At 41.7% G+C, this 27,630-nt stretch overlaps 1 protein-coding gene and 1 long non-coding RNA gene across 3 annotated transcripts; one reads left to right on the top strand and one right to left on the bottom strand.

Moving 5' to 3' along the window:
* Positions 1-321: 321 nt before the first annotated feature.
* LOC142830282 (uncharacterized) lies at positions 322-16,898 on the bottom strand. Of its 2 annotated transcripts, none has more exons than XR_012905432.1 (4): positions 16,370-16,898; positions 14,424-14,617; positions 1,952-2,039; positions 322-439 (listed from the first exon to the last, which is right to left on the bottom strand). It is a non-coding gene; the product is annotated as an uncharacterized LOC142830282 (long non-coding RNA). The 2 variants fall into 2 exon arrangements; XR_012905431.1 differs by having other exon boundaries at positions 326-469.
* Positions 9,651-27,269, top strand: LOC102451867 (CD63 antigen-like). The gene is made up of 7 exons (XM_006137732.2): positions 9,651-9,787; positions 11,919-12,107; positions 16,856-16,930; positions 19,596-19,691; positions 21,126-21,275; positions 26,558-26,641; positions 27,134-27,269. The coding sequence occupies exons 1-7, from the start codon at positions 9,662-9,664 to the stop codon at positions 27,197-27,199; spliced, it is 786 nt and encodes a 261-aa protein (XP_006137794.2). The 5' UTR covers positions 9,651-9,661; the 3' UTR covers positions 27,200-27,269.
* Positions 27,270-27,630: the final 361 nt, after the last annotated feature.

Below are 27,630 nucleotides of genomic sequence, written 5' to 3' on the forward strand. Positions count from 1 at the left end.
AGAAGAAGAGTGAGGCTCTGGGGTTTATTAGCCTTTTGATTTACAATTAACCTTAACACAAGTTAGGTATCTGTGCCCACCAAGCAAATAGCTAGAGCTCTCTCTTTTAATACAGCAACAGCATTCAGATTGATTCTCTTTCCACCAAAAGGGAATGATGTGCCATAGCAACCCAGCTGTCAAGATCTGGAAACTGTTATCAAGGCTAATTTTTTAAATAAGTTTGGACCATATATGGTATCATGGTCACCAACTCTAACATGGTTGCATCCACATTCAGGAGTAAGAGAGCTAAATATGAATATTTTATTAACAGGTGGCAGAAAATACATACAATATTTAAGCTGAGAGAGAGGAAAATAGGTACTAAATATTACCTTCTCTGTTCCACAGATGGTGTGATGGCATAGGATGTTTCATTAAAATGTTGTAAAACACTCTGCCAAGATAGCAAAAATACATATAGGACCTAGTCCAGAAGACATCCAAAGGTTTAGAATCCAGATAAAACATTCCACTATGTGATTGTTTATCTCAATTTATGGAAGAACCAATGAGATCTCTCAGCCTTACCAAACACAGATATCCACCTTTTGCTCAGTAAGACCTGGGTCCCTTTTTTTGGTTCTTGGAAGCGAGATTGGTATTTTTATGTGATTTTTCCTTTAGATTTGGAGGTATTGCTGGTGTTTCTTAATGGCTTTAAAATCAAATGTTATAATTTGACCTTCCCTAACGTTGTCAATTTAGCAGCCCAGTTGGCAGCCTCATCAGAAAGGCAAAGTAAATGCCATCTCATCTCTTCATTAAATGTGGACCACATAGGTCAGGGTTGACCAGCAAACAAGAGAGGTTGTGTGGAAAAACTCAGCTCTAACTACCCATGCTCCATCTCTTCTGTGGAGGAATTTAAAACAGGAGGCTCCAGGCATGTCAAATCCAAACTTTTCATTAGCACTAAAGGTCTATTCTAATTTTCTTCTTTAAACATCATATTCCTTGCATCATCTGCTTGCCTTTGTATTCATATCTCAATTTAAATATTGCTGCCATGATGTCCCAGAAACTTCTGAAAGACTAGTATTGCCCCGAAAATTAGTTATACATTTTGCTGCTAGTTTCATTCAAATTGGAGCTGTTTAACATCTTTATTGGTTGGAAATACTGTTTATACCATATATGATGACATAAGAGTGAAAAACAGGGCCATTGTGGAGATGTGGACATTGGAAGTAGCCTAGTCAAATCAGCATGCTTGAAACCAAAAAGTAAGGCTGGCCCTGTGGTTACAGCACCAGACTGACTCTCAGGAAATACAGATTTAAGTGTCAGCTCTTGCATAGACTACACATGTGACTTTGGGCACATCACTTAAACTCTCTGTGCTTCATTTCCCTGTCTGTAAAATAAGGATGATAATAATACTTCCTTACATATACTTTTTGTCTTGTTTATTTAGATAAGAAGTTTTTCCAGGTAGGGACTGTCTTTTTCTCTGTTCAGCATCTAATACAGTGGATCCTTGGTCTTAGATGGGAGTTAAGGGCATTACAGCAATCTGAGTACTTATAATCAAAGATTTTTATGAAGTAATCAATTACTAGAATAAAATGATTCACCAACAAAGATCCTAATCTAAGTAAATGGGAATCAGTTCAAGTCCCTGAATACAGTGCAACCAACTTCTGAAACCAACTCCCTAAACATTGTTCTAAGCTTTCTGCTGAAAACATTTCAATGCATGTTGCCCAATGGCTAGAAAATACCAAATGAGTTATTTCATTCATGCAGTTATGATGTTTAATAAATTAATTTTCCAAGGCAAATTTAACAGTGGGTGAAAACAGTGATTAATCATTGAAGTTTAAAAACACACTAGACAAAGTTTGCCTATTCTCATTAGATTTTGAAAACTGCTGAAATATTAATGATTTTACAGTTATTAACATACCTTGAGGCTTTAAGCTTTTCCACAGCTCTTGCAATGTCGTTCTCCTCAAAACATTCCAGGAACAAGCTTTGTCTAGCAGCTCATTTGGCTGAATGATAAAATAAAATAAAATTAAAAAATCCATGCAGTTAACATGTCTTGCTTTTAATATTAGCATGTGAGTCTTTGTCTCTTCTCTAAAGTGGGACATGTTAAAACAGATGAATGGTATAGAAATGGCAAATCATGCTGTTTTATTTATCCTGTCACCTAATGTAGGAATAAGGGGGCTTCAGATGAAACAGGGAAATTGCAAGGTAACATATTTAGAATAGAAGTAAGGAGATACACCACACATAATTAACCTGTGGAACTCTCTGCCACAATATATTATGAAGGTCAAAACCTTAGTGGAATTCAAATAAGGATTAACCATTTATATGGCTAATAAGAACATCCTTAATAGATAGTATAAAAATGTATAGAAGAAATAGACTTTCATTATATAGGACCAGCCCCTGACTGGCTAGGAACATTGTGAAAAGGACTGAAAACTAGCTAATGGGCAACAAAATAAGAAGATTGAAATAAGTGGAGTGCAGCAGAATTCATAATTCAATCCAGTGTTACTTAATATTTCCATTTATAATCTGTAAAGGAAGTAAATAAGTAGTTCAATTTTAAGATCATCTCTATTTTTGCAACTCCTTCAAATTGAGTATCAGCTGAGGTGTGATGCAAAGTGATGGGTAAAAAGCAACAAAACAAGATTCAGCTAGAAAAATGCAAACTAAATGCAAGCTTGCCAAAGCTTTGATGTCTCACTAAATGCTGACAAACACATTGCTGGAAACCAGTCAGGCTCACCTGTTTGTTACCATTGTTAAAATAGCTATTACGTTTATAAGAATGTGTTTAGTGTTTGGATTTCATGAAATGCTCATGAGTTGCTGCATACATCAATCTCACATCTGTATTCCATGTTATAAAGGTAATATTTAAGTGTTTGCTTTGAAACTATAAATGTATTTGTGTGAGCGGGGGAATGGTCCCGCTCTTGTGGGGAACTTTCCTGGCTTCTATACACCCCGGTGAAATGAACCAGCGAAAGGATCTGAGTCCCCGCTCCCACTTCCTTTACCCCACGGCTCCCTGATCCTGAGGGCTCCCCCTCCACTCTCCTGAGTAGCAGAGCCCTTGAAACCCCAACAAGGCTGGGCCCAGGTTTCCTGGGGCTTAATCCCTGACCTTGTAGTCACTAGGGGCAGGAGTTAGGGTGTCCCCACTCCGAGGTGCTCTCTTTACACTGCAGGCCTTCTTGGCCCAGTGATCACTTCATAAGGTTCAAAGCAAATACAATTTATTAAACAACAACTGATTAAAGAGAATAGAATAAGAAACAATGAGAATGGTTAAATGAGAACACATAGCCCTGCTCTGTAGCACAGGGACATCAACACAGCAGTCTGCAGAGTGTAAGGACAGTTCACAGTCTCTTCCTTAGAAGCCCTGGATGTGCTGCAAGGGGCTGCAGGCTGGACACGCTTGCACTGGCAGTGACCACACAGCCTCAGTCTCTAAGTGGCCAGACCCCTCTCCCAGTCCAGAGCCTTTCCCCACACTTTGCAGGTCCCAGTAGCTCACCACATCCAGCTGCAGGCTGTGCTGCTTGGCCAGTTCCAGCTTCTTGTGTTGCTTCTCTGTTCCTTTTGGCTTTCTGAGCACTGCCAGTCTGCTGCTCAACACAGGGTCTGCACTGCTTGGCCTGTCTGTGTCTGGTTCTGTCGCTGCAGGACTTCTACTTGTACTCCTCTTTCAGATCTCTGTCTTTGCAGGACCTCTCCTGCACACAGCTCGCTCTGCTCTTTCAGCTCCCTGTTTGCTCAGAGACAGAGCCAGAACAATCCCCACTTACAACCTGTCAGTCAGGCTGAGCTGGAGTGTTGACTGCTTTCCATTGTCTCTGGGGTCTGTCAGTCTCATGAACCCTTCCCCTTCTGAAGCTGGTAAACCAAAAAACTCCCACAGAGTTTTAGTAAGGGGTAACAGTCCCCTTACATTCCCCCTTGCTAGAATTCTACCACAGCCACAAAATTCACACCATATAAAAAACATTAACAATTAACAAAAACATTTCACATACTTAACATCTTATTTCTACTGGACATGCGGACACTCATTAAGCCATTACATAGGACCAATAACATAATCATCTCTAAGTTTAACAGGCAATACACCCTTATTAGTTCTCTGGGACCTTCTTACAACAGGTGGTTCATTACCCATATTTTCTATTTCCCTGTCTTCGGGTAATACTGGTTCAGCCTGAGGGATCTGGTCATCCTCGTTATGGACTGGGGTTGCTACCCTCTGTTCCCTTTGGTATTCAGTTTGTGGGACTAGAACCATTCCCCAACTCCTTTCAGTCTCTTCAGGCCGTCCTGATCTACGCCTCCTAGGATTCCTGACTGAACTAAAGGTGCAATGTTTTAGCTGGTCTCTATGAACTGTTCTCTCCTGACCTCCGCGTTCAGGTCGAATGGTGTAAACTGGTAGGTCAGGATTGTTATGAGCAACTACAATGTGAGGACTCGACTCCCATTTGTCCTGTATTTTATTATGCCCCCGGTGTCTATGATTACGAACTAGTACACGATCACCAGGCCTGATGAGAGCCCCCCTGGACTTGCGATCATAAGTCCTCTTCCTGCTTTGGGCTGCCTGTTTAGACGTACTGAGAGCAACTTCACAGGCTCTCTTCAGCCTGTCATGGTGACTTTTGACCCAGTCATCCAGATTGGTCACATCATCTTCCTCAGGGCCCTCTCTGTCCAGAATATCTAATGGCAACCTGGGATCTCTAGCAAACATGAGATAAAAAGGAGAATACCCTGTCGACGAATGGATGTGACTATTATAGGCCATCACCAGCTCAGGGAGATGCTCCTGCCAGGCTCGTTTCTTTTCCGGTGGGAGTGTTCTGAGCATGTCATGCATTGTCCGGTTAAACCTCTCACACTGAGCATTTCCCTGTGGGTGATAGGGTGTTGTTCGGCTTTTGGCTATGCCATACAGTTTACACAATGCTGATATCACCCCTGACTCGAAATTCCTCCCCTGGTCTGAGTGTAACCGTGCTGGACAACCATAATACATAAACCAGTGTTTTAGGAGGGCTTCAGCCGTTGTCTGCGCTGTCTGGTTTCTAGTTGGAACTGCAACAGTGAATCGGGTAAACATATCTGTGAGAACCAGTACGTTCTCAAACCCCTCTGAAGATCTCTCTAGCAGAGTGTAGTCCATTGCTAAGACCTCCATTGGGGCAGTCACATTAGTACAGGTCAAAGGGGCCCGAGTGGGCGGAAACACATCCTTGGCTAGGGCACACCGCTTCAATGCAGCCTTCATCCTAGGCTCCCCATGCCGGTTCATTTCTTGGGTTCCTTCCCCCACTAATAGTAATTCTTTCAGCTCTCTTATTATATTCATCCCGAGAATTCCTGGTACTCTGTTCCCCATCAAAGTATTTTCCGAAGCTGGATCCTTTAGGATAAAGATGCATTTTCCCGGGATTATCCGACCCATATACCCTACATCAGCTTCAAGGCACCCCACAACAGGGATAGCTAGTCCATTAGCTGCTGTTAGCTGTACAAACCGGGTATTATGCATGGTCAGATCTCTCTCTTTTAAGTAGTTTTGGAAATATGATTCAGAAATAGTGGTGACTTCTGAGCCAGTGTCTATCAAACAGCGGGTCCTCACCCCTGCTATGGTTATTTCCACTGTCAAGCAGTCCCCAAAAGCTCGACCACAGAAGTCATCAAATGCACTAGCATCATCAGGGTCCTTTTCCTTACTGCTGGCATGCTGCCCTTTTCCGAGGGACAGCCGTAGGAACCCTTCTGTCCCCGCTTGGCCTTCCCCTGATGTGCTACTCGATCTTGGTGTCTCTTGGATTCCAGACGCTCGGGATTCCAGTCCCCTCTTCAGTGGACAATCTCGACTAGTATGCCCTGGCCTTTCACAAGTGTAACAAATGTACCTTCCCAGCTCATCCTTTAGTGGGGGTCTTCGGGACCCTGGGGTCCTGAAGTATTTTGGCCTAGTAGTGGAGGAGGTGGATTTTTCTTTCACCACCTCAGTCATTACTTTCAGCATCTCCCCCTGCTGGACTGCCAGTTTTTGGATAGCTTCACTTAAACTTTCCAATGTTAACTGTGTTTGGGGCAGGGCCTTTTCCCCAGTAGTTGCACTGACTAGGCCCCCACTCCGTGTTCGGGAGTTAGGCTTGGCGGTCTCTTCCACAGGAGCCTCCTCTTCTTCTGACCACATAATAGCAGCCTGCATGAGTTCAGGGAACTTCTTCCCAGGCTCTTCCTTCAACCTTCTCTTCATTTCACGGCGGAGGGAGTCATCCCGGAGCCCATACACCATCTGTTCTTTCAGCGCCATATCTGCGTCTGAAACTCGTTGAGGGTCTCGCCGCTCCACTTTGCTCATTCTCTCCTGGAGTTCATAGGCATATGCCCGGATAGTTTCACCAGGCTCCTGCTTTCGCTCAAAGAACTCCTTTAGCCGGATTCCAATAGGTACCTTGTCTCCATACACTTCTAGGAGGAGTTCAAATACCTTTTTCACATCTTTCTTGTCTGCCATTGCCATAAACTTTACTGTGGCCGTGGCCTGGCCCTTGAGGTGCTCTTCTATGAAATCCACATGATCTTCTTCAGGTATTCTTAGCACATGCAGAGCTGCCTTCACAGACTTCACCCACTCCTCTACCATAATGTCTCCTGGCCTAGTTGGGAAGCCACCAAACTCTGCAACCTTCCGCTCCCGTGGGACATAAATAGTAGGGGGTTTCTTAGCTTCTGCTGCCTGTTGGTCTATAACTGCCTTGACCAGTGATAAGGCTTCTCTAAGCTCAGCTCTAGCTTGCTGTAATGCCTCACTTTGGTCTGATAATCTGCGCTGAAGTTCAGCAACCAGAGTCTGTAGTTCTTCAATTCCAGCCATGGTAGTGCTCTCGACCAGGCCTGAATGGTGCTACCAGAACTCAACAAATAAACCAATGGGGTGGACCCTTTGAATGGGATCCTGTTCGTGACGCCAATTATGTGAGCGGGGGAATGGTCCCGCTCTTGTGGGGAACTTTCCTGGCTTCTATACACCCCGGTGAAATGAACCAGCGAAAGGATCTGAGTCCCCGCTCCCACTTCCTTTACCCCACGGCTCCCTGATCCTGAGGGCTCCCCCTCCACTCTCCTGAGTAGCAGAGCCCTTGAAACCCCAACAAGGCTGGGCCCAGGTTTCCTGGGGCTTAATCCCTGACCTTGTAGTCACTAGGGGCAGGAGTTAGGGTGTCCCCACTCCGAGGTGCTCTCTTTACACTGCAGGCCTTCTTGGCCCAGTGATCACTTCATAAGGTTCAAAGCAAATACAATTTATTAAACAACAACTGATTAAAGAGAATAGAATAAGAAACAATGAGAATGGTTAAATGAGAACACATAGCCCTGCTCTGTAGCACAGGGACATCAACACAGCAGTCTGCAGAGTGTAAGGACAGTTCACAGTCTCTTCCTTAGAAGCCCTGGATGTGCTGCAAGGGGCTGCAGGCTGGACACGCTTGCACTGGCAGTGACCACACAGCCTCAGTCTCTAAGTGGCCAGACCCCTCTCCCAGTCCAGAGCCTTTCCCCACACTTTGCAGGTCCCAGTAGCTCACCACATCCAGCTGCAGGCTGTGCTGCTTGGCCAGTTCCAGCTTCTTGTGTTGCTTCTCTGTTCCTTTTGGCTTTCTGAGCACTGCCAGTCTGCTGCTCAACACAGGGTCTGCACTGCTTGGCCTGTCTGTGTCTGGTTCTGTCGCTGCAGGACTTCTACTTGTACTCCTCTTTCAGATCTCTGTCTTTGCAGGACCTCTCCTGCACACAGCTCGCTCTGCTCTTTCAGCTCCCTGTTTGCTCAGAGACAGAGCCAGAACAATCCCCACTTACAACCTGTCAGTCAGGCTGAGCTGGAGTGTTGACTGCTTTCCATTGTCTCTGGGGTCTGTCAGTCTCATGAACCCTTCCCCTTCTGAAGCTGGTAAACCAAAAAACTCCCACAGAGTTTTAGTAAGGGGTAACAGTCCCCTTACATTTGCTATGAAATGGGAAAGTCCCCTTAGTCAGGAGAAAAACATTATTAAGTGTGAAATACTAGTTTACCACAAGACAGGTCATCTCCTGCCCTGCCAAAAGAAAACCCAGAGGTACCACCAGATAGGCCATTGTGGAACATCACTGGATAAAAAAAACTTTGTCGATTACTCCCCACCCCCCACACACAAAGAGGTAATGAGCAAAACCCCTTGTCCTGTCACAGTTTGAACTCTGGATGAAGGAAGTAAAAATCCCTGACTAGAAGGAACTGTATCACTATGCTGCTTGGAATTTGGAGAAGGCAATATTTCTAAGAAGGAATCCCCAAGCTGTTTACCTTGGGTTAGCCCGAAAGGGCATATAGAGCTTGCCTGTTACAGCAGTGTCTATTACCTTTTGAAACCTAAGACTGTAGTTCATTTGTATGTCTGAAAACACCTGATTTAACTTGTAAATAACCTACTTCTAATTAATGCATCTTTACTTAGGGTTTTTTTCAGGATTGGCTAGAAGCATTGTCTTTGGTAAGAGATCTAAGGTACAATTGGTTTGGTATAAGTGGCTGTTATTTGGGGACTGGGAGTAACCTGAATATTGTGATTTTTGAGGTAAGGGACCATCTGCCACAAAGGCAAGCTTGCCTGGGTGACAAGACAGACTGGAATGCCAAAGGCATAAGGTGTTTCACACTTGATACTTGGTTGATGTGTTGTTTAGATTTCACAACAAAGTTGGGATTTGTGCTCTGGTTTGTAACAGTCTGCCCTGAAGTTGGCACTTATGTTCATGAGCCACTCCAGACAGCCTAATAAATACATTAAAAGTAAAATCACTTGAAATATAAATATTCAGTAGGAAGAATCTTAAGTAATGAAGGTAAAGCAGACCAACAGTAGAAGTGGACTGCATAATGGATTCTGACTATGCAATGTGATATGATAGCAAAAAAAGACTAGCTCAATTTTTGGGCTGTTTACATAGAAGCATAACATCACAGAATAGAGAAGCAGTAGTCCTTGCTGGGACTGTGGAGTGGCTGCATCTGGAATACTGTGTTCAGTTCTAGGCACCTCATTAACCACAAAGATACTGACATTTTGGAGGCAGATCAGAGAATGCTCAAAGGGATAGCAGAACTGACATGAAAGGAAAGAGTAAGACCTGTTTGTGCAATAGCTTTGCTAAATGATGACTAATGGCACATTCTAACCATAAATAATAAGTATTATTGCACACTTAAATAATAGTCACTGGGACAGCAGAAGGAAGAGGAATTTTCAGAAGTGCTTAACATTGGCCTAACTGTGCCCCCTAATGACATAGAGGACAATTTTACTATAGATTTCAATGGGAGTGGAGTTAAGCTAATGAGGAATAGGTATTTTAGGGGTGTCTTTCCTAAGAATCAATAGGGGCACAGAAGGAGTAAGGTACTAATCAAGTGAATAAGCATGTCAGAATGTGGTCCTTATCAAATACACCTGTGGGTCTATAAGGCAATTGAAATTTGCCAATAAGAGCAGAACTAGATTGAAATTGTTGACAAATGTGGTAATTATAAACCTATATCAAAATATTATTTATGTTGCTGGTCCTATTTGTAGTAGGAATAGTTGAGTACTTAGTTAGCAAAATGAGGAAAATAGATTCTAGCAAAAAGCTAATATTCATTAAAGTTTGCTTGTATTTTATTGATTTGTTTTATTGGGTGAGATTTTTGCTATATTTTGTTTAATCCTGTTTAGATTTTAATTAATTTAAAAACCCCATCACTAATGAATTTAATGAAAAATGTTACTGTTTACATAGCTTTCAGTTTGGTAATCTATCTTTCATGACTAGAGATGAACTTTGAAGTGTGTAATGCTAACTATATTGTCTATTCCTATGTAGTCATTTGTTGTGGGGTTTTCATTTGTTTTGTTGTTTTTATTGTTATTGGTAAGGTATGTCTGCTATGTAACCTCAGGCATGTAGATGTATGCATTGTCTCAATTCCTCTTTGTGTGTGTAATATATTCATGCTCTAGCATTAATATTATATATGTATATATTATTAGCATACTGATAAGGGTAATTTAATGTAACAAGGCTGTTTTTTAAAAAAAAACACTACTGACTGTTGCAAGGTATGTTGGAGATTGTGTGTTTTTTTTTTTTTTTTTTTTTAAGTGCTTAGTTAACTGCTTGTCTAGTTTGTATTCTCTCATAGCTCATGGGTAAATGAGTGGCATCTGCAAATTTGTATCAATCCTTAACTTGTTTTAAAGAGAAAGTGCTTTTCCCCCATCCCTTTACTGGGCATGGTGTAAAATTAAGCTGATTTATTTTAAGCTATGTACAAAGCTTGACCTGTTTATTTCCAAAGAGTTGAGTTTGACTAGCAAAGAGTACTTGCAAGTTTAGCTAAATAATCATAAAAACAAATGTGGAAAAACTAATCTCTGTACAGAGAAAGCAATTAATCAGATGTAAATGTTAAACAGCAACATTCTGTAGGAGATTTTCCATAAAGTATATAGAGAAAGCTCATGTTACCATATCTTTACCTGTAAATCTAACTTTTATAGGAATCTTTTAGATACAAGTCTGATTTCATGCTGAAAAAGGAGAGCCTAATCAGCTATCCTGTCTATCTCAAATATAGATATTAATCTTATTCTCTCTTTCCCCTCTTAGACTGTGAAGGATTCCCTCCCAGATCTAGTTTAAAGGTGCTTGTTTCTTTGGTGGAGGGATCCTTGTTATCTAACAGGAGACATTGTCCTAGCCCTTTCCTAGCCTACACTTCCTCCAACCTTTAACTAAAATGGGGAAGGTGGGAGTTGTTCACTACTTCAGAACAACTTATATCAAAACTCCATTTCTTGTTCTAGTTCATGCATGACTACTGCTGACTCCAATTTTGCTTAGAAGAGTCTCTCAAGACTTGTTCTGTCCATTCCCATCTCCTTAAGAGTGGCAATGGAATGGCTTCACTGCACTTGGGCTTGCATTACTGCAACATCCATCCCCACACAAGAATCCTTACCTTGAAGCTGGTGATGATGGGATGGGTTGAATTGAATTGGTTGCCCCTAGAAGCAGTACAGGCTACATCTGGAGTTAGTTTGACTCATCAGCTGCTAAAACCACCACAATGGAACTAGGAAGGCAGAGAGCTTCTATGGGTCCCCAGGCAAGGAGTGGGTGTGGCAGAAGGGGGAAGCTCTGTGCCCTTGGAAGGGTTGGGACCTTCAGCAGAAGGGGTGGAGCAACCACCCCTGAACACCACCAGGAGTGTGGCGCACCCCCATCCCCACCCATCAGACCTATAGAGACTACATAACACTCTGGCAGTGATCTAAAGGGCCCAGACCATTGCCACTGCTGTAGTACCCAATGGCATTCCTCCCACCCCGTAATCAGCAGACCTGAATGCAGCTCAGATGGTATTTCACAGTTTGGCTGCTCTCACTCAAATGAGGCTAGTCAAGAAGAGCTGACTAACACTTAAGATGCAGACAGACCTAACACAAAGTAGACTTAGATGCCCTTTCTCAGTCTCCTCCTCGTCCATGTCCACAACAGACATAACTTCTTATTGTGGTATGCTTGGAGATGGGTCTCAATGCAGAGCTGGAAACAACATGATGTTCCTTGTGCAAGGCAATACTCACAGTAATTTGTTCTAAATATGAAATACCAACACAACTTCTTCAAAGAGGATTCTTATTTTATAGTCTCTTCAGTTGGCTGATGGCTGTTGGAAGCTAGATAACTCAAATTGTTCCTATGTGAGAGACTAATGCTTTCTGCTCTCTTCTCCCCCTTCCCCCCCTTTTCCCCCACTGCTCCAGGTTTCTGGAGTTATCCTCCTGTGCATAGGAGTCTCTGCCCAGACGAAACTTCATGATACTTTCATGGTGGTGAATGATGCTTCAAGTGGTGTCCCTGTGATTATCACCATTGTTGGTGGTGTAATCATCTCCGTCTCTGCGTTTGGTGCAATTGCTATCCTGAAATCCAATCATATGATGATCAAAGTGGTAAACTTTCTCTAGCTTGATATCTTGTATATGTGAGCTTTTGAGTTTAAATTTCAGAGGTTAAGTAATAGGGTGGAAGCAGGAACTAGTGCCAGGTTTATATACAAGCTCAGTAAGCTACACAATAGGGCCTCAGATTATGAGGAGCCTCTAAATTAAAAAAAAAACAACTAGTTCTAATTGCATCCTTGCCTATGTACCAGTATATATGAAAATATAAAACTTCTATTATTTCTATTTTCATTGTCCTGTCAGTTAGAACAATATACATTTTTGGTAATGCAGTAGGGTCTCTTAAACTTGACAATTTAGGGCATCAGCATGTCTGTCTTCAGCCCTGGCTGGAGTTATGTTGAGGATGGCTTGCTGAACCTGACATACTTGTATCATTATTAAAAGGCAGGTGTGTACAATGCAGAAACAACTGATGTTGGTTTATAAATCTCTGTAAGGTAAGGCTGTACTATAGGGAGAAATGAAACAAAAGCTTTTATCTCAAATGTAACATTTTGGGAACTGACTTGCTCGTGCTTATGAGTGTGAAAGAGCTAATTATTGGAGAACAAACGTGTATATTGATCATTCCAACTGCAGGGCTACCCAGATTCCAAATTTTATTTATATATATATATATATATATAACTAATACAGTACTCCAATCTCTGAGCTGAATACAATTACTTCAGCGGGATGGGGTCATGACAAAAAGCTAGATTATAAAGGGCTGTAGCCAAACATTTTGAATGTGAGCACTTAAATTAGAGTGCTCAGTCATTTTCTGGCACTACATTGAAAAATTATTTTCAAAATTGTGGAGCATGTGAAACTCCTATTGACTTCAGTGAGATCTGTGTCTACTTGGCAGTTAACTCCCAAATCCATATTTAGGCAAAGCTTCTCTCTACTGGAGTTAATTGTCTTATGGGGGAGACTTTTTTTTCCCGCATGCACTAAGTGTTGATTCAGATGCTGCAGGAATATCTTTTGTCGCTGTTTTTTTTTTTTTTCAACTTGCCATTGAAAACATTTTGCAGTTCTGACATTCAAAACAATAGACCAACACATATGGTGTCTGCACAGATATTGATATTGCCCATTGATTTGAAGGGTTTTTCTTAAATCCTGTTGTGCACAATAGGGATGTTAGATAGCTGGTAATAGAATAGTCAACTAACTGTATAAATTCTTAGTGGTTAGTCATCTATTCTATAGTGCCCAGCTGATTTCTCCCCTCCCTCCCCCCCTCCCTCCCCCGGCTCCACATTGTGCTGTCCCTTTGAAGTGCCATGCCAGTGCCTTAAAGGGGCAGCACTGCACGGAGCTCGGGGTCAGCTGAGGACTCCAGCTGATCCCAGGCTCCTGCGGTGCTGCCCCTTTGAAATGCCGCCACAGTATTTCAAAGGGGCAGCACACGCAATCAATTGTGCAATTAAATGTGATTAATTTTTTTTAATTGCTTGACAGCCCTAAAATAAACCACCTTGTATTGGGAAGAACATGTCAAATGTCACTACTGAATGGCACATGTAATAATTGTTGCATGTAAACTTCCTCTTGAACAGGGTGTCTTAAGTACTGAGCTCTGTAAACACTGGATGACCTGGCCAGCAAATATAGGCTCTCCTTGTAGGAGGAAAGCTGCAGAGAGTTATTGTGGGTACAGGCTCTAAATACTCAAACTTCATTTTAAGCTGAAGAAATTAGTGGCTTTTTTTTCCTCTTTAAGGAGCATTCTTTGGGAAAAGTGGCTTGGAAATAGTCCCCTGGACGCAACATCAGACAATGGCTACTAGATACCTGTGGCTATTTTTTTTTAAAGCTATGTTCTAAATATCTGACCACTCCAATGGATAATCAGTTTGGCTAACTGCAAAGGGGACTTTGGAATTAAGTAGGAAACAGAGCCCCTCCTAATGGGGATATTTGTAAGGCAGGAAGGAAAGGGAGAGGTTGTAACATTCACATGCATAAAGCCACAAAAATCAAGCCTAGACTCTTAAAACTCCTTCAAAAATACTTGGTATTTTAGATGCTATCTGTTATATTATGGCAAATTATGCTGTAGTGTAAGTGTTACCAGACGTAATCAGCCATAAGAGAGTGTAGGAACGCATTAATTATGATTTAATTGTCATTATCTGACAGAATGTGTAGGGGAACAACCAAAATCTTCAGTGACTTGTTGGAATAACTAAGCAAAAAACTAAAAATTTGCAAAACCATAATGATCCAGATATTTAATACATGTACTGCTTGTGCTAGTATGTCTTAACCTGAGTGTGATCAACCTTAATTCTCCTGACTGAAGAAACTTACCTCCTTACGCTTTATTAATACAACTGCTTCTTATGCCAATCTCTTAAGCAACACTTTTGTCAACACCTTTGAGACCATTTCCTAGTCCCTGCAAAAGCTTGATTCTTCCAGGGCCTCCTGAATTAGATCTAGTTCTATCCCCACTTCAGATGGGTAAACTTGTTGCTTTTCTGTCTCCGTGCCATAACAGGAACCTAAGTATGAGAGTTGATTAAGAGAGAATAACAAGATTCATGAAGCAGCCCAGGACACAAGCCTGATGAAAGAGAAAAATAACACTTCATGCTGTTGTCTGTATCTGCATGGTAGGGTCTCTTGGAAGATGGGGGTAAATCCCAACTGCAGTCTAAATTTGGTTGCAACAGCCTTCTTGTAGAACCATGTAAAATGATACTTTCTGTTCCCATTCAAGTTAATTCTGGTCACTTCTGAATTAGGATAGCACTAACATCTTCTGAAATTTCATCTGTGCTTTAATGACACGTAGCTATCCTTGTCTTACAATGGCTGCATATCAGTATGGTAGATTAAGTGATATAGGGACAAATATTAAGGCTTTTATTCAAGCAAATGTCTCTCACCTTCAGAATCACTTCAGAATCAAAAGGATGTTATACAATAGATCAGGATGTGAGTTAAAGTTGCCATGAAACCATAGAAATGCAAGTCTGGAAGAGACCTTGAGGTCATTTAGTCCACTATTATTTCCATCTCTGTACTTTTTCCCCCAAGGCAGGACCAAGTGTACCCAGACAATCCCTGACAGATGTTTGCCAAATCTGTTATGACAAATCTTCTATGATGGGAATTCCACAACTCCCCTTGGAAACTGAAAGGCTTTTTCTAATGTATAAGGTAAATCTCTCTTGCCACAGATTATGCCGATTGCTATTTATCCTACTTCTTCAGTGGACATGGAGAACAACTGAACACAATTCTTTAAAGGTGCATCTATACAGCAGGGCTTAGCTCAGTTTGCATAGCTTCTTACGAGTTATGTCAATTGCATAGCTTAAGTCAAAACAGCTTATTTCGAAATTGGGAGTATCTACACAGCACTTGTTTTGAAATAGAACACTCTTCCTCCAACTTCCCTTACTCATACAATGAGGGTTACAGGAGTAGGAGTAAAGTCCTCCAGCTTGACAGTATTTCGACATTATTTCGAAATAACTGCATGCTGTGTAGATGTACCCTCAGATGTCTTCACATGTGTTAAGGGCTGATAAAGGGCCATACTTAGTCATCTTTTCTCAAGACAAAACAATGCCCAGTTTTATTTAGCCTTTCCTCAGATCAGGTTTTCAAAACCTTTAATCATTTTTGGTGATTTCCAATTTGTTCACATCTTGCTTAAATTGTGGGGCCCAAAACTAGACGCAGTACTCAAGTTGAGGCCTTACCAATGCCGAGTTCAAAACAATAACCTCCAATATCTTACATAAGATGACACTCCTGTCACAATAGCCCAGAATACTAGCCTTTTTTGCAATTGCATATCAATTGTTCAGTTGTATTTTGTGATTCACTATAACTCCCAGATTCTTTTCTGAGATAGTCATGCCTAGCTAGTTATCCCGCACTTTGTAGCTGTGCAGTCATTGTTTTTTGTCTCCCCTATCCCCCACCCCAAGGGTAGTACTTCACACTTGACTATATATTGAATTTTTCCTTCTGTTGATTTTCAGGTTGATTCTCAAAATTGCCAAGGTCACTTTGAAATCCTCCAAAGAGCTTGCCACTGCCTCCTCAGACTTCATGTCATCTGCAAATCTTCAGCATAGTCACTAATGAAAATATTAAACAGTACTGGACCAGAATGGGACTCCAACTGATTTAGTCTGCCAGGCAGCCATTGATAATTACTGCGTGGTGGTGTGTGGTGTGTTTTTTTTTTTTTTTTGTTTGTTTGTTTTTGTTTTTTTTAAAGCCAGTTGCACTCTCACCTTTTATAGTCATTTCATTTGGGCCATATTTCCATAGTTTTCTTCCGAGTGTCATGTGAGATTGGGTCAAAAGCTTTATAAAAAATCCAGATGATGCACATCTATAGCTTTCTCCTATCGATTAGTCAGTAACCCTGTAAAAGAAGGAAATTTAGGCTACTTTGGCATGATTTGTTTTTGAAAAAGCATTGTTGGCTCTTCCTCTACAATTCTATTATTCTCTAGGTGCTTGCAAATTTATTTGTTTAATAATATGTTTCATACCTGAAAAGATACTGGAAGTTAAGATACTAGAATATAATTTCTCTCTGTTCCTCATTTTAAAGATAGGTACTATACTTCTTGAGTCCTTTACAGACCTCACCCATTGAAAAAATGTATGGAGATATGTTATGTGAACTAATGATGTTTGGATTAATCTAAAACAAGTGCACTATCTCTATGCATTATGAGAAGATGAATGTGACCTGAAATTACTGTTGTTAGTTCACAGGCATGCTGCTGATTATCTTCTTGATTGAAATCATAGTTGGCATCTCTGCCTATGCTTACAGAGGGAAGGTAGGTGTGAGGAAATAAAGAATGGATAATGCTAATAAATGCCACACTTTCTTAATGTCAGAGGTTTAAAGGACAGGGTCCTTTCCAGGAACCCTTGCTGCCATCACAGATCTCTTTGCTTAAAGTATGTTTATAGTTTAAAAGTTCTTCTATAAATGTAATACTAATTGTTCAACAAAACTCTAAGACTAGATTGCTGAGTCGAATGACAGGGTACTGGTTAGCACAGAATTATACTCCATAGAGCAATGGTATACTAGTCTACTTTTGGAATTAAACTATCTTTTACTAGAAATCCATGAAATCACAGCTGCAATTCAGGATCTTAGGTTGAATTTTTTATTGCAGCAGATGGACTGCCAACTGAGCAATTTGTTCAACTAGTGATCAAGCAACAGCTTACAGAGCCACAAGTCTCTTAGGGTATGTCTAAACTACATGGTTCCGTTGACGGAACCATGTAGATTTGTTTGTTCGGCAAAGGGAAATGAAGCCGTGATTTAAATAATCATGGCTTCATTTAAATTTAAATGGCTGCCGTGCTGAGCCGACAAACAGCTGATTAGCTGTTTGTCGGCTCTGCGCGCTAGTCTGGACACTCCCCTGCCGACATGAAAGCCCTTTATCGACCTCCCCAGTAAACCTCATCCTACGAGGCATAACGGGGAGGTCGATAAAGGGCTTTCAGGTCAGCGTGGGAGCGTCCAGACTAGTGCGCTGAGCCAACAAACAGCTAATCAGCTGTTTGTCGGCTCAGCGCGGCAGCCATTTAAATTTAAATGAAGCCACGATTATTTAAATCGCGGCTTCATTTCCCTTTGCCGATCAACCTAATCTACATGGCTCCATTGATGGAGCCATGTAGTTTACACACACCCTTAGAGTACAATGACAAGCTCAATTATCAACCAGAGTGTCAATCTTATTCAAAGCTTTACTGAACTAGTAGCCACCATTGCTACCAGGGAAGTAGGGACTCAAAATATTAGCATGATAACTTGTAGGATGACTCAATAGGTTTCTCTGACAAAGCTTCATAGTTAAAATGGGTCTGAAAATCTAGATGGGTAGGTGGAAGCATGCTAAACTGTCAGTGATTGGTATTAGTATAGGTTGCAGGTGGGAGAAGGAAGATGAGTAGACCTAGAACCACAATCCTTGGTCCATTGGAAACCATAAAACAGGATGGAGAAAAACCTCTCTAAACACTAGTACTAAGGTAACCAAACTCCACACCATGTAGTTGGTACTCTATCAGGTACAGAAGAAGGTAGATAAGCAAATGCAAAGGCATGGAAATAGAAGTATACAAAGCAATAATTCTATATTGTCTGAATTCCAATTCTTCCCTAATGCTCAGCTAGGTTTTCCTTGTGTGTGGAAGAGGGTGGATGTGAGGGTGAGCTTAAAATCTGATCTCCAGTATTATCCATAACTCTAGGGAATGCCAGTTCTAAGGATAACCTGAAACTAATGGTAAATACCTTAGATTGCATCTTCTGCCAAGAAAAATATCTTCAGAATTGCAAGTCCAAAATCACCACTGCCAATTTCCAAATGCAAAATACAATCTGGGAAGAGGCAGTATGAACAAATATGTGTTTTGGCTGTATTACTTCAGCAGTCAAGTAGCCAGAATTCATTATGGGCTTGAGCAAAACCAGAAGCCTTAAAAGGAACAATGCTCCCATGTCTAAATATGGCTGGAAATGTTTTTAACTGCATAAGCCACATAATATTGACTGTAACACTGATGGTCATTTCTCCTCCAGTTTCAGCATTGTCCTTCTAGTTAAGGAAATGACAATGCTCAATAGCATCTGTGAACCAGAGCACAAAGGGGTCCAATCAACCAATTACTTCTGGGAAGGGGATGCAAAGAGACTAGTCCACAGCAGGTCTCCTTTCTTGCAGAATCTGAACTGCTATGCCATTAGGGCTACATAATGGTCTGTGCTGTGACTAATGTCTCATGTAGAGCAATTGCAAGCATTTAGGGGAATGTGTGTGTATACAAATATAGAAAATGGAGAAACTTAAGTCCTTTTGACTTGGCACTTGCACTTAAATAGGCGTAATGCTGCAGAGACAGGGATGTCTGGCTAATAGTTCAGTTTAATGTCTGGTCTTGAAATTTTGAATGTGAAAAGTTCAAAATGTAAATAATGGGTTTGGTGCAAGGTCTCCGAGGCTACTGAAGGTAACCCGAAATAGCTATTCCACGTATTTTGAGCGCACCCGTTATTTCAAAATAACAGGCTTGCTATCCTGATGTTCCTGTAAACCTCATTCCAGGAAGAGTAAGAGATGTTTTGGAATAGCGATTTACTTCAAAATAAGTGCTGTGTAGACAGCACCAAATTTCAAAATAAGCTATTTTGAAATTAACTCAAAATAAGCTACTCAGTTTGCATAGCTCAAATTGCATAGCTTATTTCCAGCTACGGATGCAGGGTAGACACACCCCATAGTGAATTTCAAATATCACTTATTCTTTATACCCCCTTTAGCTAATGTTGCCATTTTAGTGGTGAAAACACATTACCAGAAATGATACTGTATATGGATCCAGTACCTCCATGATTCTCTGGAGGAGAAGGCAGGAACTTGTCCACAGTTACATAGCTTCCGTATGCATATAAAATAAATCCTACTTTACTTACAGCTGCATGACAACCTGTTGAAGAGCTTCCTGAAGTCTCTTGACAAATATAACAGAGATTCCCACGTAACCAAAGGAGTGGACAATTTACAAGAGAATGTAAGTAATCTCTCCTATGCTACAATGAATAGAGGCATTCACTAAAGCTCTTTGTATTGCAGTCCTTTGAGGACAAATTAAAAATAAAAACTCCAGTCATCTGAAGAAGTGGGCTGTGCCCACGAAAGCTCATGATACCATCCACATGTTTTGTTAGTCTATAAAGTGCTACCAGACCATTTGTTGTTTAAGTTTAAAAATAGTCTGTCACTTAGGGTGTGGAAAATCTCATTCTGAAGCTAAACCCCAAGAACTTGCTCTCCTTAACCCCCTTGTTCTGCTTTTATCTCTTTGCTTTGGTTAGTCTGTTAATGAAATTTAAGTATAGAATCTTCTGCTCAAACTTGGAAGTGATCCTAGTTGTCTAGTTCAGCTTCTTGGGGATGGTAGAACCACACTAGAAATATGTAACCAAGTTGTAGTAAAAAAAGAGGTAGGATAGTTCTTTTCCCACAGAAGATCACCAAACAAGATGAACTGAATAACCAAAACGATGTTTTGAAAGATGCCCTTCATATATGGCATATGTCTTCAAAAAAAATCCAACTAAAGACTTGTAGGCTAGTGACACTGTTAACCTTGCTTCTTCTAGAAGGGTTAGAAAACAAGTCATGGCTTGAGGTTTAACAAACCTAATTAACATCTTTAAACTAATAGCATGTGAAATCTTTGCTTCATGTTAGGAAGAATCTGAACACTCATGTAGCTACTGGGGATTATTTGACAATCCACAGGGATGTCTAAATGAAGATCTAGTCAAAAGAAACCTGATGAAATTTGTAAGATTGTTTTGCAACAAACAATTCAACTAGGTCAAAAAAGAGCATTCTACAAAGCTAAAAAATCAAAGGGGAGGCAAATGATGGCTTCTGACATACTCTCTAAGGCTGTCTAGACTGCAGCACTTTTCTGGGATAAAGGCAATGCCACGTCCAAAGAATGCATCTGCTTTTTCAGAAAAATTTCCGAAAAAGCAGACGCGTTCTTTTTCCATCCCTGTAAACCTCGTTTTACGAGGAAGAAGAGATGGCTTGAAAGAGCAGGTTTTTTCCAAAATTTGGTGCCGTGTAGACATGCCAAATTTAGGAAAAACCTCTTTTGAAAAGAACCACAATTTGTGTATCTTTTTCTGACTCTTCTTGTAGTATAGAAGTAGCCTGAATCTCATGACCGGGTCAGGACTGTCGGAGTTAAAACTGGCAGTCTTAGTGGGAAGATTACATGGACTGGTTGGAAAACAATTTGGCATCCCATGACTGCTGCTATTTTATTTTGAACAGGTTTGAAAATCTTCCTAAGAGAGCTCTGCCTTTGGTGGAGGGTGCACAAAATAAAATAAAATAAAATAAATCACTATAGCAGGGTTTTTGGGGTGTTTTTTTGTTACTTAAAATACCATGATTTCACTATTTTTTAAACTTTTGATCATTCCAGTTCCAGTGCTGTGGTGCTCAGAACTATACTGACTGGTTCAATACTACATTTGGATCTCTCAGTTCAGCTGTTCCAAATAGCTGCTGCAAGATAATAACGATAAGTTGTGGAATGAATCTAAGCACCGATGCTGCTAACATTAACCAACAGGTATCTTAATTACTCCTAAGCTCTAGCAACCAATTCTCTTACTAGGCAACATGGGATACCAGCCTGTCAGAGAGCTCCTGTAGCCTTTGTTGAGGAGACTTTAAGAGACTAAAAGTATGGCCTACTGCCTCAGTCTAGAATGTAACTGTCTGTTTCGTTGGAATAGGTAAGCATTCCTATACATCAAACCTCTGTAAGGTATCTGTATACTCTCATCACTGTCTCTCTTATTAATATAGTTATATTTCCTTCACTTCTGTTAAGCAGGGAATAGCCATCATCACCATTTGACAGAGTTGGAAGGGAAGAGAGTCTAGAGTTGCCAGATGTCTGGTGTTTTCTTTCCTGGAATACCCAGTCAAAAAGGGATCCTGGAGATGCCATTTAGTACTGCTGACTGAGATGTTAAGTCTGGTTGGCAAGCTCCCTACCTGCCTCCACAGGGCTCCTGAGAGCAGTGACATTGGCCAGGAACCACAGCCAATGGGAGCTGCGTGAGGGTGGAGGGAGGCATCAAAAAGCCACCTGGCCATCCCTATGCCTAGTAGCTGAGGGACATGTTGCCACTTCTGGGGAGATGCCCAAGGTAAGCATCGTCCCAGCTCTGAGGCCACTCCAGCATGCTGAATTCCTAATTTCTGGCCCCATCTTTGGCCTTGACCCCTTCTTGCACCAGCTTGGTGAGAATAAATGAATATGGGAGAGAGCAAACAACAAAAGAGGGTGAATTGGAGCAGAGCCTCTGAGAAGGAGTGGGATGGGGGGGATGAGGAGGGGTAAATATGTTTGTTTTTTTGCAATTAGAAAGTTAACACCCTAGGAGAGACTGGGCATAGAGCAAGTGACTTGCCCAAGACCACACAAAGGCAGGGGCCTGGGAATTGAACTCAGGTTACCTAAGTCCTAGGCTAGTACCCTAACCATGGAATAGTCCTTCTCTTCCTTAAAGGGAAAGGTTCAGAAATATATATCCCTGGCTGAAAGTGCAGTAGGTGAGCTTGTCTAAAGCAATGCAATGCTTATTCTCTTAGTACCAAACTACTATATATTTCAGAGAGTTTGTCCATCTGTTCAAGAACTTCTCCTAAATAGTAAGAGCTAGGACCACTAAACTTGGTATACAGCTTTCTCTAATCATAAAGTAAAGCAAGATAAAGGTTTGGTTGTGCCAGGACAAGGGATATATCTTGAATAGGACTGAGTCTTATAGAATCACCGGGCATGCCCTCCTCCATCTGGTTCTGCCCAGTCCCTGAGCCTCCCCCTCCATTCTGCAGATGCTCTCCTCAGGTTCATATGAGTAGTTGCTGGTGCTGTTCCCCTTCATTGCTGAAAGGGAGTGAGAAGAAAGTACACAAACTTAATTGCATTAAGGATCTGAGCAATGCCAGGTAAATGTTCTAGTATAATGATAAAAACAGAATAAAACTTAGTTAGGCTTTCTGTCCCTATTAAGTTTGGACAGAATTGCTTAACCCAAAACCTCTAATAAGGTTACTTATCAGTAAAATGACTGATGCTTGTTTGCCTCCTTCATTCAGACTTTTATATAGGGGAGATGTAATATTTTACTTCACAACTAAACTGACATCAAAATTCCTAAAGAAAGGCAATTGCTCTTCAAAAATAGCGTATACCAAAGAAATTTTTCACTTCAAATATATATCTAATTTTTCAGAACTAGTCTATATCTAGTGGCTGAAATAATGTATGGAGAAAACAGCTGCTTCAAATTGCATCATGCTTACGAGAACAATCAATAAAAACATTTTTGTGCAGTGGGTTTGGAAAGCTTTGCTGGATTGCAATGGCATTCTGGCTTCGATAATGCTTGAATATGAGTGACCCAGTTATCATTAAAGTTATCCTTAGCTGAGCCAGTTGGATCTTTCCTTATTGGGCATCACCTTGTCTCCTACTATCATATTGAGTAAGCAACTATAAACTGCATGGCTGTGTCTACATTGGCACCCTTTTCCGGAAAAGGGATGCTAATGAGACCAGTCGGAATTGCAAATGCCGCGGGGGATTTAAGTATCCCCCGCGGCATTTGCATGAACATGGCTGCCGCTTTTTTCCGGCTCAGGGCTTTGCCGGAGAAAAGCGCCAGTCTAGACGGGATCTTTCGGAAAATAAAGCCTTTTCCGGAAGATCCCTTATTCCTGATTTTAAGAGGAATAAGGGATCTTCCGGAAAAGGCTTTATTTTCCGAAAGATCCCGTCTAGACTGGCGCTTTTCTCCGGCAAAGCCCTGAGCCGGAAAAAAGCGGCAGCCATGTTCATGCAAATGCCGCGGGGGATATTTAAATCCCCCGCGGCATTTGCAATTCCGACTGGTCTCATTAGCATCCCTTTTCCGGAAAAGGGTGCCAATGTAGACACAGCCCATGATGGAAGGATATGCATTTTATGGGAACAACTGTTTTCAATAGAAGTGGGAGAAAAGACAGTTAACTGGTGTTCTTCGAGATGTCCATTCAATGTAGGTGTGTGTAGTCACCTTGTGCACCGGTGCTGGAAGATTTTCCTTCAGTAGTAGCTGGCTGCAGTGCCCCCTGGAGTGGCATACACCTGCCATACTATATAGGGCACAACTGGGCCCCCTTTCAGTTCCTTTTTGCTGGAAACTCAGACAGAAGGGAAGGAGGGTGGGATGTTGAGTGGACATTAGTAACCCATCTTGAAGTGTGAAACCAGGTAACTCTCTCTTTCTTTGTGACTGCTCATGTCTAGTCAATGTAGGTGACTGAGCAATATCTGTGAAGGTGGGTAGGAGTTTAAGGACATGTGGAAAGCAACATGGCTCTGTCAAACCCTAGTCTCCTGCATGACGGTGTTATGGGTGGTGAATGTATGTACTGAAGACCACATCGCAGCCTTGCAGCTGCCTAGGATTGGGATATGGGCCAGAAACGAGCTTGAACCCTGGTAGGGAGTGCTCTCACCAATAGTACACCTGACAGTTTGTAGCATGTCTTGATGCAGGACGCAATCCATGCGGAAATCCTTTCCAAGGATTCCGGGAGACCCCAATACGTTCAGTGTAGGCTACAAACAGTTGGGAGGACTTAGGGAAAGTCTTTGTCTGATTCAGATAGAAAGGAAGTACCCTTCTGATGTCCAATGTGTGAAGACTCCTTTCCTCACTGGTCTTCAGATAAATGGCTGGAAGTAAGATATATAGGCCCATGTGGAAGGTGGAAACAACTTTGGGTAGGAAGGCCAGAGGTGGTCTAATCTGCACCTTACCCTTGAAAAAGACCATATATGGGGGGGGGGAGGATGTGGGTTGGACACCATTCTGGCTGATGTAATTGCCACTAAAAAGGCAACCTCAGTGCAGCAGAGAAAAAGGGAGCAGGAGGCCATCAGTTAAAAGGGAGGTCCATGTGCAGTATGCGTCAATGATCCTGCAATAGTAGATCTGTGTGGATTGACAGAGGTCAAGCCTGCTACACTAAGAGTGCTGTACCGGTGTTGGTGCAATGAGTATTACCTGTGCTGTATGTTGCCTGAGCTTCTGCAGGACTTTGCTAATCAAGGGGAATGGCAGGAACATATACAGAAGCCCTTCTGTCCAAGGAAGAAGGAAAGCATCTGGGAGGGAATCTTCCTCCAGACCTAACCTGATACTTCATGCTATGTCTGTTCGCAAATAAATCCACTTGGAGAAAACCTCCACACTTGGAAGAGAGCAGAGGCCAATTCCAGAGAAGAGCCTACTCATGATGAGATGAGAACTGCCTGCTCAAGCAGTCTACAATGGCATTTTTGGCCCCCAGGAGGTGACAAGCCTCTAAAGAGATGTGACCAATGCAGAAGTTCCGGAGACGTATTGCCTGTTGGCAGAGGGCTGGTGATATAGAACAGTCTAGCCATGTTGTTGGAGGACCTGGACTACTCTGCTGAACAGGTGAGGAAGAAACTCCTCGCATGCCCTTCATACGGCTCTGAGCTCTTTGATGTTGCCACTATGCAGCAGCTTATATCCTGTGCTGTTTGGAACACTTCTAGGTTGGAGGGGGACTGGGATACCCAGGAAAGGTAGCAAGGAATGAGGATTTTTCTCCTCCACCTGCGCTGATACCTTGTCCAGCACTCTGCCCTTGCTGTGGTCCGCTGATTATTTGTTTGGATTTCTCTTTGAGCCAGGTGACTTCTCCTTGTTCGCCTCCTTGGTCTTCTTTGCTGGCACATCTGAAGATACCCTGCACCAGTTTGTTGACTAAGTACTCAGGACAGTAGTACTTGGCACAGAGTCTGAGTATTGGTGTCGGGGAGCCAAGGCAGACTCCATAAGTAGTGCCTTGAGATGGATAACTCTGTTCTTTATAGCTGTAGGTCAGAAGGACCTGTAGACTTAGCACTTCTTGCTGTTGTGGGATTCGCCAGACAATGAAGGCAGTTGCCATGTGGGTCATTAACTGGCATAGGTCTGTGGCAGTTATCCTGGTTCCCAGCCTTCAAACCATGTGTTATGGCCTATCCTCAGGCTGTGTCCTTGCAAGGGACTAATTATCTACAAAGTTATAATAGCTAACGCAGGAAGGAGGGGACTTTTAACAAGTCAGTAGGAGGGAATTAAGAGTAGATAGGCTGGAGCAACAGTTCCAAGCACAGTCACTGGTGGCAAGGCTGGAGCAACAGTTCCAAGCACAGTCACTGGTGGCAAGAAGGAACTCAAGGAGAAGAGGGTCTGGTGGCAACCTATATAGCACAGCATGTGTATGCCACTTCAGGGGGCACTGGAGCCAGTCCGCTTCAGATAGTGCTAAGGGAAAATCTTCTGGAACTGGTGCATGTGGCAAACTGCCCCTGTCTAGTCAACATAGGTGACTATCCTTTGAAGAAAAAACAGTCTTTCCGAAACCCCCTATCCGTCTCCCTTAAACAACATAATTATCACTCTGATCTTTTTCTTTTTTCTCTCCTTACCACTCTCCACCCACTAGCTTTTGAATCTCATGTTTCTTTCCTATCTAGGCCATAATCATCTTACATACTACATGGCATGAACAATAATTAAATTCTTAGCCATAATAATTGCATATTTGAAATTGCAGCCTTATTAATTAGTTTGATCTTGTTTCTTGCAAGCCCTTTGTTGTTTGATAAGTCTTTAGCAAAACTTGATCAGCTACAATTCAACAAAGTTTAGATTATTTATGAACTCTCTCTCATGAATGATACAATTTGACTGCACATTATATATATGCAGTCCACTTTCTACTCTATTAGATTCCAAGAGGTGGTAACTGGCAAATATTCTATTGTTTTCTTAGGGATGCATTCCAAAGCTGAAGAAGTGGGCTGAAGAACACATTGTTTTTGTTGGAGGGGTTGGTTTAAGTGTTGGATTTGTGCAGGTAAACATTGATTGTGTATTTCCTGTTTTGTGTTCAAACTCCAGGTGGTGGTCCTTATGCAAATAAAATACAAAAAGCACAGGGCTCAATATCCAAAATACAGAGGTGGCATACACTAAAATGACTTAAATTTAGCATGTAAATTACTGGATAGCAAATGCTTTAATGCTATGAAAGACCCAAGTCTCTTTAAAATTGGTTCACTTCACCCTGCCTTTGTGTTGACTAAGCTATAGCCTGAGAGAACATTAGTCATGTTTTGACTATCATGTCAAGGGCAGCAGTGCACTAAACAGTATGTTAAATCTGCACAAATGCTCTAAGCATCAGTGCAGTGACAGAAAAGGGTTATTAGCTCAGGTAGTGAATCCTGTCAGCTCTAAGAAGGGGTCTCCCTCCTAACAACTGATCAATGAAAATGTAGTTGTAAACTTTTAAACACTAGCAATGTCAAGCTTAATTTCTTATCTCTACTTTTTTCTCCCCTTCCAGTTATTTGGGATCTTATATAGCTACATGCTACTAAGAATACTTAAGGAAGATTATGTGAACTTGTGAGCCTTCAAAATGATTGCACTCTGATGTATGAATTTTGAATCTATTTGTTTTTGATCTTACTATGCTTAAAAGGATGTTGCGTACATTTAAAAATAAACAAGTAAAAATCACCTATCTTCATGAGATGTTCTGGATATGTTAGGGTATGTCTACACTACAAAGTTAGTTCGAACTAACAGACATTAGTTCGAACTAACTTTCATAGGCGCTACACTAGTGCTCCGTTAGTTCGAATTTAAATCGAACTAACGGAGCGCTTAGTTCGAACTAGGTAATTCTCATTCCACGAGGATTAAGCCTAGTTCGAACTTACTAGTTCGAATTGAGGGATGTGTAGCCCCTTAATTCGAACTAGCGGGAGGCTAGCCCTCCCCAAGTTTCCCTGGTGGACACTCTGGCCAACACCAGGGAAACTCTATTGCCCCCCTCCC

This window comes from Pelodiscus sinensis, chromosome 7, assembly GCF_049634645.1.
Source record: "Pelodiscus sinensis isolate JC-2024 chromosome 7, ASM4963464v1, whole genome shotgun sequence".
In the NCBI taxonomy this organism is placed as follows: Eukaryota; Metazoa; Chordata; order Testudines; family Trionychidae; genus Pelodiscus; species Pelodiscus sinensis.

Excerpts from the sequence above, each read along its gene's own strand:
- LOC102451867 (XM_006137732.2), top strand. The coding sequence starts at position 9,662 with ATGTTGCTGGTCCTATTTGTAGTAGGAATAGTTGAGTACTTAGTTAGC. Across the intron at positions 19,692-21,125 it reads TGGACAATTTACAAGAGAAT|TTCCAGTGCTGTGGTGCTCA; the intron begins GTAAGTAATCTC and ends TGATCATTCCAG. Across the intron at positions 26,642-27,133 it reads TAAGTGTTGGATTTGTGCAG|TTATTTGGGATCTTATATAG; the intron begins GTAAACATTGAT and ends CTCCCCTTCCAG.